Source organism: Blennius ocellaris (assembly GCF_963422515.1).
Source record: "Blennius ocellaris genome assembly, chromosome: 23".
In the NCBI taxonomy this organism is placed as follows: domain Eukaryota; kingdom Metazoa; phylum Chordata; class Actinopteri; order Blenniiformes; family Blenniidae; genus Blennius; species Blennius ocellaris.
In genome coordinates, this window is record NC_137672.1 from 15,561,504 (window position 1) to 15,575,485 (window position 13,982).

Sequence of the window (13,982 nt, forward strand, 5' to 3'; positions counted from 1 at the left end):
CAGTGGCTTGGGGGTGGGAGGTGAGGGGTGGGTGGAGAATGCGGGGGCAGGGGTGTCCAGTCACACTGACTCCTGGTCTGGAGTGGGACAGACTTATTGAATTTAGGATGGATTAAAGGTGAGGTGAAGTCGGGGAGGAGGGAGGGGAGATGAACCAAGGTGCACTTTACCTAAGCTTTGTTTTATACATTAAACTAATCTCGAAACGCTTATGCTATATAGGGAGCAGTGAAAGTGCATAGTTATGCGAGTGTGTGTGTGTGTGATTCACTTTCTCATCCAGGTTTTGGGCCCGCCGCCAGCGAGGTCTACTCCTCTGGCGCGACACAAGACAGGAAGCTGACATAGAAGAATGGGGGGACTGACCGAGAGGGACACCGGAGCCAAGGCAGGAGCCACCGACGAGGTCGGAAGTTATTGTTCCAGCACGGAGGTATCCACAGCAGTGACAAGCTCATAGTCTAGTGGAACTTGTTGTGATCCAGAGGCACTGGAGAGCGTCACAATGCCAGAACGTCTTCAGGGAAGTCTCACAATGCTTTCATGACGTTCGATATGTAACCGTGGAAACACCCTGCAGAAAAACCACAATATGGTTTTGAACAGGTGCCATACGTTTCCCCCTCTGGCCTTGATGCTGATTCTGATTGTTAAATCTTGGCTGTTTGTTTTATTCATTAAGCTATTGATTTGTAATCACAACAAACATTTTGGATTTGTGAAAGTGCTTTTCTGGCATTTCCCAGCAGCATTTCAGGGGCGAGGTGGTCTGAATTAGTTGATTGTTTTTGCTTAATCAGATCACTTCTGGGAATCAATCACGTTTTACTGTCATATTCTGAACTCTGTGACCTGTGTGGAATCTAATCGGAGTATAAAGCCAGCAAACATGTACTAAGTTGCTCTGGTCATGTGGAGACTTGAATTGAACTTTTTGGACTAAATGTAAAACGTTTTGTGTGATGGAATATTGGCACCTGCGCATCACCGTGAACACACCTTCCCCACTGTGAAACACGGTGGTGGCAGCATCATGCTGTCAGGTTGCTTTTCTCCAGGAGGGACCGAGAGGCCGTTCAGAGTTGATAGGAAGATGGATGGAGACAAACACAAAGGCAATCTTGGAGGAAAACCTGTTTCGGGGCTGCAGAAGACTTCAGACCTCGGTTGGAGGTTCACCTTCCAGCGGGAAAACGAGCCTAAACATACAGCGAGAGCAACAATGGAAAAGTGTCACTCAAAACATATACATGTGTTACTATGGACAAGTAAAAATCCAGACCTTAATCCAGTTGAACAGATGTGCTGCCTGCATGACTGCCTGTGCTTGAGCTGTTTTGCAAAGAGGAAAGGGCAGACAATGTCAGTCTCTCGATGTACAAAGTAGTGACTCAAGAGGGAGAAAAAAAAATATATTGATGGTTTTAATGTGACAAAATGTGAAAAATTTCCAGACAGAGGTAATAATGAATAAAGTAAAGATTGATGGCACCAGCTCAGACGGAGAATCCATCCTAATACCAACACTTGCGTCGTCAAGTAGGTACTAGTGCGGTGCCCTTTTGGTGACGGGGCAAGTGACCATTAACAGTAATAGCATGTGGTCGAGCATCAGCGCTTGATAAAGATTCATTGGAGCAAATACTATCAACACGCAGCGCTGCAGATACAGTCAGAGGACAAACGTTCAAGGAGCAAGAAGACGGGATCAATGGAGTTCAGAGGAATCTGAATCTCAATTACAATAAAGTGGTTTTTATTGTAATGAAACTTCTGTTTCCTTTCGGATGGTGGTGGTGCAGCTGCGCGGATGCGAACTGCCATTCAACCCAAATGAAGAGAAGAAGGGAAACAATCATCAGGGACGGAAAAAGCTTCTGATATGAGAGAGAGGGAAACGGTCATCAGGGACGGCGTCAGCTGTGGGAAACAATGTCGATAGAACCAGCAGATGCAACTTTATGGACGCAAACTGCCGTAGCATCCAAAAGAAGAAGAAGCAGCTGAAGCTGTACCTCAAAGTCTGATTCTAGAATTCAAGCAAGCTGCAAACAGTTTGTGTCGAATAGTTTAAAAAAAACCTGCCTGTGACAGTTTAAAGAAAACCTTTGTCATGTTTCCATTCCCATGTCGAGATGATGCCAACTAAAGAGGACATCAAACATAAAACATCCTCTGACGGGCCATGCCAATACCAACACTTGTGTCAAACTCTGCCAGTTATTGTAGAACCGTGTCAAAAGTCTTTTGGACGAAATGCGGGATGAAATCAAAGAAAACACACAAATACGTTTGTGCGCGCAACAATAAACAACATGCAGTAATATTAGTACTGGCTGATTCCAGATTGAATTTCATGGGTTGACGTCAGTCCTAGTTTCTGCAAGGTTTAAAAAAAAAAAAATACATGTATTTAAAGTGATCTGTTGGGTGTAACGTACGTCATTAAATTCACAAACTAACAAGAGGAGACTTGTTAGTAGCCAACCCCCCACCTTGCAGTGTCTTTCTGTGACACACATTTGCATGTGTGAAGTTTTCCGCACCGCGAAAGCCAAAGAAATACCTTTGATGTGCCACTTTTTTTTTTTCGTTTTTGTTTTGTGATGACACAGCTCAAATGGGCTACATTACACAACAACGCTTTTCCGCACTGGGTCATCAGCTCATCATGGATGGCTTTTTCTGCCTCGGCAGCTGGGAGAGATAATGAAGCCGGTGTCAAATTACAAGGGCTGAATGCTGAACGTCCATGGCTGGGCATGAAGGAGGAGAGGGTTCTTGCAGGATGAGCAGTTTTGTTTAAACGACAGCATTTCAAGTGAAAATGCGTCTTTTCTGGGTTGGGTTTTATTTCAGGAAAGTTTCATGTTTTCGCACAGAAACAGCAGAAATGCTGAAAAAATGTTGGCATGTTGTTACCTGAAGCCAATCGATGGAGGAAGACAAACACCAAATGTGTCGATCAATGTGTATTTCTGATTGTTTTTGAATGCTGGTGAGTTTATACTGCAATGCTGTACAGAAAAGGAAAAGTGAAGATTCATAATTTTCTTACAATTATTTGACACAGATTGAGAAATAACTGCATAACATTACTGTCGGCTGCAGAGGGGGGACGGGGTGTTTTTAAATTCATAAGGACTAAATTATCAAATGCATTTAAGTCTTTTCTATTTTTATTATAATTTTTTTTTTTGGATTGAAACAGCCTTCTATGAAATCCTCCAGGTTTCCCATCTCGTCTGTCACGTATCCTGTCACGAGACTGGACAAGTGTTTCTCCTGCAGACAGGCGACATGAAGCACATGTATGGCCACATAGCTGTCCCATTCTTAAACCCTCTGTGTTTATTCTTGTGTGCGTGTTGCCTCAAGATATTTTAGTTTCCCATTGTAGTCCTTTGGCCTCTTTCTGGAAATCAATCAAAGGTTTGTTTATGGGCCGATGATGGCAAATCGCTTTTCTTTTTTTTTCATGGTTAGATTGCTCAGATGAGACACATTACTGATTAAGATCTCTGTTTTCACTTTGCACACAGTTAAAGCCCCCAAGTGTTTGGTTAGAGTCCTGTGTATAACAATTTCGTTTTCTTTTTCACAGCTTATTTTCTGATATTCGATTTCCCTACCTCAATGTTTCCTTTAGATGTTTTGAGTTTCTCTTTGTTAAAAGCACCTAGAAATGACTGTGTTGTGTGTGGTGCTATATAAATAGTTGGATTGAATTGGATTAAATTGTAGCAGGTTAGATATAATATTTATTTCTTAGCAGTAGCAGTGTTTACATTTATTTATTAAAAAAAATATGTCCATGAATGGAGGCTTCAGGCAAAACAAGGTAGCGTTGCTTGTATAGCACATTTCAGCAACAATGCAATTCAAAGTGCTTTACATGAACAAATATGTACGGTTGGAAATGAAAAATGTATCAAACTACAAAAAGGTGCATTGAAAGCAAGGAAATATCAAATGAAAGAAAAGCAAAATCTAAAAATAAAATAGATTCTTGAGTTGGAGCCACTCTGCAGTTTTCAGGGTTGTTTTTTTTTGTTTTTGTTTTGTTTTGTTTTTCCAAATATTTGGTGCATAAACGCTAAAAGCATGTTGAGTTCTGACACTGGGAACAGAAAACATGTTTGATCCAGACCACCTGAGAACTCTGGATGCATCTGAAGATCTGAGATGTGTTTTAAACCATTCAGACATTGTAGAGCAGCAGTACTATTTTAAAATCTAGTAATCACATGTGCCTTGACAGACAGCCTGAACAATGAGAGCTTTAAACAGTGTGAACTAATTATCTTCCCAGGCTTCTTTTTTTTTTTTTTTTTTAAGTGTTGCAGTCTGCATGGTCCAGTTATTGTGCCATTGAAATCAACTTACTTAAAAGTAACCTCAAAGACTGTGATGATATTATATCATCTTTGGATCCCCGAGCAACCGATTTCTGTTGGAGCTGCTTGCCCAGTGTGGAAACTGCAGCACTCACACAGAACAATGTCTCCCTCTGTGGCACACTGGCCGAATAACAGAAAATCATCTGCTCTGGAGTGCAAAAATAAAGAGGAACCGGTTTATGATAGAGACATTTTATAAACCAAGAGTTTTTATCCAGACTACAAAATTACTATAACAAAAGTATGAAACCCAGAGAGTACAGAATAATACCAAACAGTACTTATTGCAAACATTGTAAATGATTCAGTTATAACTCATGTTGTTTAGATCCTTCATCCAACTTGCCATAAGACAATATAACAACCTAAAAAAAAAATGTGTGCAACATTTTATAATGTTCTAATTACTTATTTAACTTATTGCTGTATCCATTTTTCATTTACATTTTCAGCTGGTGTGGTTACACGTTGGCCGGTGAGACGTACGTACTGGCAACCTCAGATACACCTGTGCAATAATAATGCTGTCGAATCTTGACATGCCACTCCTGTGAGGTGAAGGGAATCACCTTGGGTCGCTCACTGTCATAGACTTAGACCAGTTTTTAAACAATACCTGAGAGGAATTAGCCTTTTAGGAACATAGAATACAGCTCGTAAAAAATGGGATCAATAACAAAAGTATTGCATTTATTTGTTTGTCCATCCATCCATCTCTTCCTCGTGTATTTCTACTCCAGCACAGCAGGGGGCGGCGTTGCGAGAGCGGAACTAATAATCACTGCAGGTGTGCCGTCAGGACTGTTATTGTTGCTGCACCCGTTTATTGACGCGTGAGTAGATACGATGAACTTCTTTAAACTTGAGTTTTGTGTCATCAGGCTTTTTTAAATGAAAGATAGAGTGTGAGAATGGAGGGAGAGGAGTGTGATCGGGGGTTTGACTGGTTAGAAGGAGGATCGGCGAACGGGGAGATTCCTCACGAAAGACAAAGTTTATTATTAAAGAACGCACACTGTGGTCTCCCAGACCCGCTTCCTCATCCCGTGAAATGTTCCGTGATCAGAGGAGATTATTTGTACTTTCACTACGGCTGCGACGGGCAGGACGACCGGGGCTGGGGATGCGGGTATCGCACCGTCCAGACGTTGTCCTCCTGGCTCCGCATGAACGGATTTCCCCGGCACGGCCCCGCGCCGAGCCTCGCGCACATCCAGCGGGCCCTGGTCACCATGCAGGACAAGCCGGACTCGTTCCGCGGCTCCAGGGGCTGGATCGGGACGTTCGAAGCCTCCCTGGTGCTGGACTTCATCCACGACGTGCCCTGTAAAGTGGTGCACGTGAGGGGCGGGGGCGCGGAGCTGGAGCGCGTGGCCGCGGAGGAGCTGCACGAACACTTCCACGTGCACGGGTCCCCCGTCATGATGGGAGGGGACCGGGACAACTCCTCGAAAGGGATCGTGGGGGTGTGCACCGGGGCCGGGGGCAGCTACCTGCTGGTCGTTGACCCGCACTACTATGGAGGTCCGCCGGACCGAGCGGAGCTGCAGGGGCGGGGCTGGGTGGCCTGGAGGAGGGTCTCGTCTCTGGATCAGGACTCCTTCTATAACCTGTGCATGCCCCAGACGGCCAAGAAGGACAAATGATGGAAACCTGCTGTAGCTGTAGCGCCATCCAGTGGTTAAAGTCAATAGAATATAAAAAATATATATATTGGTTGTGTTCAAGCTCACGTTCAGCCAAATGTGATCTTGAGTGGATAACATAAATTCAATTCAGCAGTAATTTCAAGGCACTTTTAAGGAGAAACTACCCAACAATTCCACATGAGCATGCACAGACGACAGTGCAATTAGGAAGAAAAACAAAAGAAACCTGCACAACCAGAGTCAGAGGTGGAGACTTTCTGCCAGTGGTGGGCGGATCGATCCAAATACCCATACCCATATACAAGTACAATGCAAATGCAACATAAAAGTAAACGTTCTCACCAACGAATGTAATCATTCACACGAGCTGCATTTCACTGCAATACTATGTGTATGAGACAAATAAAAATCGAATCTAACTGGACACTTTGCATTTCCACAAGAAAATGTCAGTGTGTTTTGATCATTATAATAATGATATAGAATAAAAAAAAATTGGATCAAAAATATATGACTGCCTTTTTAGCATTCACACAATTATTTTCACCGCAGTGGAGGAAAAGGAGTTTCTCTGCTTCCACAGTTTTCCCAACATTTTAGAAAAAAATATTTACCAACAAATTAGATCAATTCTTAGTCAAACATAAAATAGGGGGTGGGGGGGGGGGGGGGTGATACATTAATAAACCAAAGGAAAAATCATGAAAACACTTGAAAGTAATGTAAATTAATCCAGATTTAGCAATTTGATGATGCATTAACCATGTATATTAAGAAGTACCGGTATCATGTCGGTAGGATATGACAGATCGAGCCATTCTAAAACAAATTACTTGAATGTGCAAAGCTACTCTATTAGATAAAACACGACAGACAACATTAGTTGTCTGCTTATATGATTAAAAATGGAAAATAGTTAGAAACACAGCTTCGTAAATAAATTCATTTCTGCAAAACAGACAAGATGGCTTTGCATACATGTATGCACAGTTCGCAATGCAAGATGTATCTAATTTACATTCGCCATCTTTTTTTAAAAGAAAAATCTGACCAGTAATGGTAGCCGGGTCTACAGTTCTGTTGTGCTTGAAGCACTCTTGTTCTGTATTGATTTACAGACACTTCGGTGGCAGCTTCAGAGCGTCCTCACACCACACATGGACAATATTCAATAAGAGAAGTGTGTGCGCAACAGTTTGTTTGTTTTGGTTTTTTGTTGGGTTTTTTTTTTTTGCTTTTAAAGTCAATAAGCAGTAAGCTGTGCTGAGGAAAAGTGGCTCTCTCTGTTTGTTGTCATTTAAATATGGAAACCACATATTATGCTCTCTACCTGCGGCTCATACATCCCGGGTGTGTCCATTCTCCTTTTCCCATCAGACTTCTGAAAGACGTAGGCTGAGTAGAGGGGGAGACGGTGGCCACTGTCATACAGCGTGGCATAGCACGTTTTATTAGCGTACGTCTGGCAGATCTTTCTCAGACCTGTCCCTGTGATCCCTGCGGGAGGGGGGGGGGGGGTCTCCATGTAGACGAAATGGCTGCAGCCTTTGAAGTTGTCGGACACTGTCGCGCTCGCCAAGAGGGACGCCGTCAGCAGAGACGAGGACAGGCTAAATGTGTAGAGCAGGAGCATCCTCAAACAGCTGGAGGATCTGGGAGAAGGTTATTTCCTTCTCGTGAAGATGCTTTCTGTTGCGTCTGCTTGCGGATGCACTTATCACTTAAATGATACACATGAATGGTTATTATAAGGCTTAGAAAATTTGTTGAGGTGTACAACGCTGTGTGAAGTCTGCATGTTGTTTCTCTGGCTTTCGCTCACAAAACAGACTTGAATGTTATTCTCAACGGTTGACGGGATAATGCGGTTAATGATTGTGGTATTGTGTGTCGTTTTCTGTGGGCTCTGCCTCGGGAATGAAGAGATGGTGTCGGGGTTTGCTTCCAGGCCTTCATACTGGGAAAAGAGAAATATATACAAATATTTGTAGTCTTTTTAACTCTTACATTTCCTTATTTCACTGCTTTGATTGCATGCTTACATGTTCTTTAAATGTATATAACTATCAGTTATTTTTTTCATGTTTTCTGCACTGTCATTCGTTCAGTTTTTTTTATTTATCTAATGTTGTCTGCTATAATTTCTTTCATTATGAGATTGTTTTTGAGTGTTACTGCTTTTTCTATTTGGGCGCTGGTAATGCTGACTAAAGATCTTTGGGAATATTGAGGGTTTATAAGTGTGTGTGTGTGTGTGTGTGTGTGTGTGTGTGTGTGTGTGTGTGTGTGTGTGTGTGTGTGTGTGTGTGTGTGTGTGTGTGTGTGTGTGTGTGTGTGTGTGTGTGTGTGTGTGTGTGTGTGTGTGTGTGTGTGTGTGTAAAAATAAAACAAATCCAATATGTGGCCTGAGTAGATACAATTCACTTTACATATATTACATTCACATGATTTCATATGCATTCAGATATATTTGTCAAAATATTTGCATGATGTCCACAGAATTATTATTTTAAAGACTGGTTTCTTGGTTGGAGTCTGCATGTTCTCCGACAGTCCACAAACAAGTAGATGAGGTTCATTGTTTACACTAATATGGTGGTGAGTGTTAGTGTGTGTGTGAGATTTTAAGGGATGGTTTCCTCTTAGTTTATTCTATACAATGCCACTGCTGAACCACAGCACCCTCTCATGTTTAGATCTAAGTGTTTAACAACAGCAATGTGGTTTCCAGCCATTTTAGCAGAGTCGGCTCTTTGTTGCTTGGCACTTTTATGAGCCAGCTGCTGTAGAGCTCAAGTTTATTTTTCTTCTTTCTTTGTACGGACTAATTTATTTCCAAAATACTGAACTGCAAAGTTAAGCATAAAATTAGTTTTATGTTAAAAAAAACACCCCAAAACAAATACTCATCAGATCCAATCAGGCTCAGAGGTGGTGGCTTTCTGATATTTGGGTTGGAGTTCGGGATTTCAAAATGTTGCAGTATACATGTGAAACTTTCCTGAAAACGATGCTCTTTCACTTGAAATCTTGTGTAAAGGGGGCCTGATTATAAGCCAATTAACGAGTCCATCAGCATATTTTCCCCACAAAGAGAAATTTGATACAATGATTCAGTTTAAAGAACCAACTCTAGAAACTGTTTCATTCATTACCAGGACAATTTGGCGGACACACACTGCGCATGCGCACTCTCTGCAAGCCACCCCGTCCACTCTGAAAGGTGTTAATAACATCCTTTCACGGATATTACCATTTCACAAAGCAGTGATGGCAACAAAACTGTATGAACGAAACTTTGTGGGACCTTTTCCGAGATTATGTCGTCGCCGCTTGGCGTGCCCCCCCCCCCCCCCCCCCCCGTTATGTTGACAAACTACACGATTCATAGAAACACACATGGCCGGTTCTGCGGTTTAAAATCCCGGCATGAGCCCGGTCCGAGCCCCGCCGGAGCCCGGTGTGTGTGTATGTGTTTGAGAGAGAGCCCGGCCCGGTAAAGAGGGGTGTGTTTGTCCTGCTCCTGCATTGGCTCGCCGCTTGTCAGTGTCCAGTCACGTGGTGTCACACGGACGGCCATGTTTCCGAAACACAAACAACAAGAAGAAGCAGCGACTGGGAGCCAGCAGACACACGCAGATACGCAGCAGCAGCGACCGTTGGAGGAGAAAGGGGAAGAAATTAAATAAATAAAGCCGCGGAGCACGACTTTCTCAGAGTACTATTCTGTCGAATGAATACGTTTACAGTGTTTGGAGAGACCAACGCAGACGAGCGGGCCAGCAGTCTGGTAGCTATAAACAGAGGAGGTAAGCCCCAACGGTTGCTCTCCGCGCTAGCAGGCTAAAGCTAACGAGCTGCAGCTCGGCTCTTTTCTCTCCGCCGAGAAAAGCAGTTCCACACCGGCGCGGCGTTTTCCCACTGCGAATCTTGTGTCGCCCCCCGTCACGGTTCGTTGTGTTTACACCGTGTTAGTAGTTTTTATTTTGTTATCGCCCGACACGGCGAGTGGAGGTGGTCGTCCCCACACATTGGTGGAGCAGGCCGGGGGACTCCGAGCTCCACACTCCGCCCCCCTCCGCCATCATATCCAGTGTCATTTGAACCCACAAGCTAAGGCCTTTACGCTCAGCGCAATGCCCAGGGACGCCGTTTCAGCTGGTTATCAGTGTTATGCAACATAAATGGGATTTGTCGAGTAAAATATTCTTGCATTGGTTGATATTTCGCTCGCTTTCCATGAACCGTTCCGGTGTAATTGGCTTGAAAGGTGGACAATGTGAAGCTAGCATAGCTCGCTGCTGCTTGCGGTGGCTAATGTGCACGGGAGCTACATAAACACAACGTTCAAAACCAAAGACTTTCTCCCTAAACTAACTTTGTTAACCTCACAATTTGACTGGCATGTAATGCATTTTGCTTCTCGGACTTCACAGTCTGCATTTCATAAACTTACCAAAGCTATCCCGCCACGTCTTAAAGTACGTAACGCGACAGTAAAGCCTGAAAATCTCTTATTTACCTGTGTGACCTTGCTTTCGTTTTTATTTGGTCATTTGTAGTAGTCATTGTAATTGGCCAAAATGTAACTCCACTTTGGTTAAGTTTTATGTCCTTACATTTCCCCGTGCAGTTTGCTTTATCTGTACTTTAACTAATTGAATACGTTGTTGACGTTTTTCTGCCTGGGAAATGACCTGCTTGAATCACACTGCTTGCTGTTCTACACAATTTTACCATCGTGCCATATTTGTCTGAATATAATCTGATCATCAAAGTAGTGAAAGTGTGTACATGTTGTGTTTTGCCAATACTCTGATTACTCGGTCCTAATAATTCTTTACAACCTTTTTGTACATGCCGCAATAATCTAAAATCACAATGGTAGAAGATAATCCCGTCTGTTTGTAAACATCCAAATCTAGGGTCTCAAACTGCCAAAAATGCACATTTATTCGTCGAAATATGTTCTGACACATGTTTGAGGAGTCGGCAGAATAAATTAGCTTCCCTCGGGGATTAATAAAGTACTTAGAATCTAATTATTGTATGACAAATCTAGGCACATATCTTGTTGCTTGTTCTTAAATATCCGAATGAAATCTTTCAATGAAAACATCTACATAATCTTTTTCTTTTTGTTTGTGACTGGCAGTGCATGCAGTTTCTTTTTTTTTCTTCTGCTGATGTTTATCTTTCCACAAATACTGCCTTATTAAGTTTCGAGAGGTGATGCATAATCAGAAATGAATTAAAATGTACTGTATTTTTGACATCTAATTGCAATAGTTGATCCTTTTTGCAGGCCTGTGAGAGTTTTGGAATGAAAATCGGACATATCATACTTTCAGTAACTTTACAAGAAACTGAACAATTAGGTTTTGTTTTTTTTATCAATACGTGGACCTACTTCACTTATTTCTTAGACATTTACACCTTGAAGCATTAATTATGTTTTTGAACGTACTTTAGAATGCTCACGGGTTACTTCAGTTGTATATATCACTTTATTACGTTCAATTAAACGGTGAAATTCTGGTTTAATTGGGTATAATGAACTGCAGAAGAGTTGATATGTCCAGTGAATGGCACAAAAAAGCAACTGAATTCAAGACAAGTTTTATTATTATCCCATTATTTCAGGACAAGAAATATCCATATTTCTTCAAGTATAACAATTCTCAGAGTTTTGAGTTAAAAGACCTCATGGGGAAGTGTGGAGAACTTTTCCCCTTTAGTTTCTGAGAGGTGATGTGAAAATTCTATGGAATATTTTGCTTGTTTGGATTAAGATTGCATTGATTTGAAGGTCTTGTGTGAAGTTTGATCCTCTAAGATTGAATAGAGTAGAGAGAAAGAGCAGGATGCTGCTCTGCCATTTTTTGAGACTATGTTGTTAATATGAGGAAGGAAATGTGTTTTTTCTTCTTTCTTTTTTTTCTTTTGGTACAATTCCCACTGAAATATTTTTTTTCTTATGATTCATGCCATTTATGTCATAATCCTGCACAAACAGTTTAGTTTAAAGTTACACCTGCTGATGTCCAGCAATACATATAGCACCATTAATGTGCATGATGTAAACATTAGACAAAGTCAAACAATCCCATGTCACTAAACTTCATTCATTTCAAATTACCACTTTTTTTTGGGCCATGCTAACATTTGTTTATGTTTGAAAAGTGAGCAGAATTATTGGTTTCCCTGTTGGGTTGTAAACGTGAATCCTGAACGCTGCTCTTTAATGATGACATTCATGCTCGTAGTTGGGCATTTAAGACGATCATTGCTAACTAATTGCACATTTAAGATATGAGTTTATTTTTGTCAATTATGCCTGCTCAATCTCTGGTGACTGTGTTGTTGTTGTTGGTCATTTGTTAACTTCTCTGCTCCAGACTCCTGAATTATGAATTAATGTGGGCTCTTTTCTTTCAAATTTAACCTATCCATTTCTATTTAAATGCAAAATGTGTGGAAACAATTAATCTCAGCTTAGTCTTGAGATCTGTGCAGTATTGAATTACACATGTGGATCCTTTGTGATGCTTTGTGAATCTCTGATTGACTTTCATTGTCAACAAAAACCTGGTGAACATATGCAACACTATTCAACTTCAAGAAAAGTCTAAATTGTCTTAATGCACCTGCACACAGTCAGTTAAATCCTGATAGCCCATAAATATAAGCCAGGGATCTCAAATAGGATCCAAGCTGGGCTGACCTTGCAATATGTAAAAATGCGATGACATTAACTGCAGTTTTTCTTCCGAAAGTGAAGGGGTAGTTTCTAAGTTGTCCACTAAGAATTGGACTGTTTCTCTAAAAGCTGCAACACACAGCAATTTTTGGCCGTCCCAGATGAAAGATGGCAATCGTGGCGAAGTCTTTGGTCTAAATCGGTGGTCGTTCGTTGCACTGTGAGGCCGGCTCAAGGGTGGCCGTTGTCATGGTCTTGCAACGAAAGACGGCCTGTGATAACATTCAGACTGTGTCAGATATTTGGGGTGAATATGACTGCTGTTCAAACATGTGACCTGTTTATGCTTACAAGTAGTTGCAAAAATGAAAAACCCTAACCGTAACTGCTAACGTACAATGCTAGTAGATATAAACAAGTACTTTTGCTTCTTTTGCAAAATTGGCGTCCCAAGTTGGCCTCTCCTTCGGAGCCAGGACCTCGTCCATATTCTCCTCCTCCTCCTCTTTTTTGGGATTTCTCTCTAAACGCATACATGCCACAACGCCGAGGGTTCCCTTTGTGTCTGACGTGTTATTCTCGTGAAACCATGTCCACTCATGCCATCGTAGGTTACGAATCAACTTGCGTTTTCATCGTGCAACTGACAATAATGCAACACTCCAAAAAACCTCGCGCAGGGAGTATGTATAGATGCTGCAATTGACAAACACCTCACATGCATGTTCGCTACTTACTTCTAAAGTTAACTTATCTTAACTGCTTGACGAAGTTCAGACATGCTAACAAATGAAAGATGGCATCAAAACAATAGCATGTGTATGCGCAAGATTTTGTACTGCAGTTTTGTTTCATAAGGAATCGGAACACTTTCAGAATGTCATATTAGGTCATTATGCTATCATTTTATCAGTTGGACCCAGTTTGAAATCAAATTGGACTGCGTGCAGGCTGTGAACTAACCCCTGACTCAACCCTTCTTTAAAAAGCGTGATTAAGATGAATGGCGAAGTTTAGCAGAGCTGTCATAAAGAGCCATTCATTTGAAAAGGACTTTGCATAGGAGCTCTGGACCTCGGCAAGAGGGAAGTTTAGAACAGCAAACCCTCTCCCACCCAATCCACCGAATTGTATGATATTTGCCAAAACATTAGAGTGAAGCTTAAAGCTGGCAGACAGGCGAACATAGAAGAGCAAGATCCTTCAAAGTCAAAACGGTGGGCAAACTGCCCG

At 41.9% G+C, this 13,982-nt stretch overlaps 1 protein-coding gene across 1 annotated transcript; it reads left to right on the top strand.

Annotated features, from left to right (window-relative positions):
* The first annotated feature begins 5,430 nt into the window (after nucleotides 1-5,430).
* ufsp1 (UFM1-specific peptidase 1) lies at nucleotides 5,431-6,405 on the top strand. Its single transcript, XM_080518743.1, has one exon. It carries the CDS (start codon nucleotides 5,567-5,569, stop codon nucleotides 6,044-6,046), a length of 480 nt encoding a protein of 159 aa, XP_080374869.1. The 5' UTR covers nucleotides 5,431-5,566; the 3' UTR covers nucleotides 6,047-6,405.
* Nucleotides 6,406-13,982: the final 7,577 nt, after the last annotated feature.

Bases quoted from the DNA above. Each gene is read 5' to 3' on its own strand.
- ufsp1 (XM_080518743.1), top strand. From the start codon at position 5,567: ATGAACGGATTTCCCCGGCACGGCCCCGCGCCGAGCCTCGCGCACATC.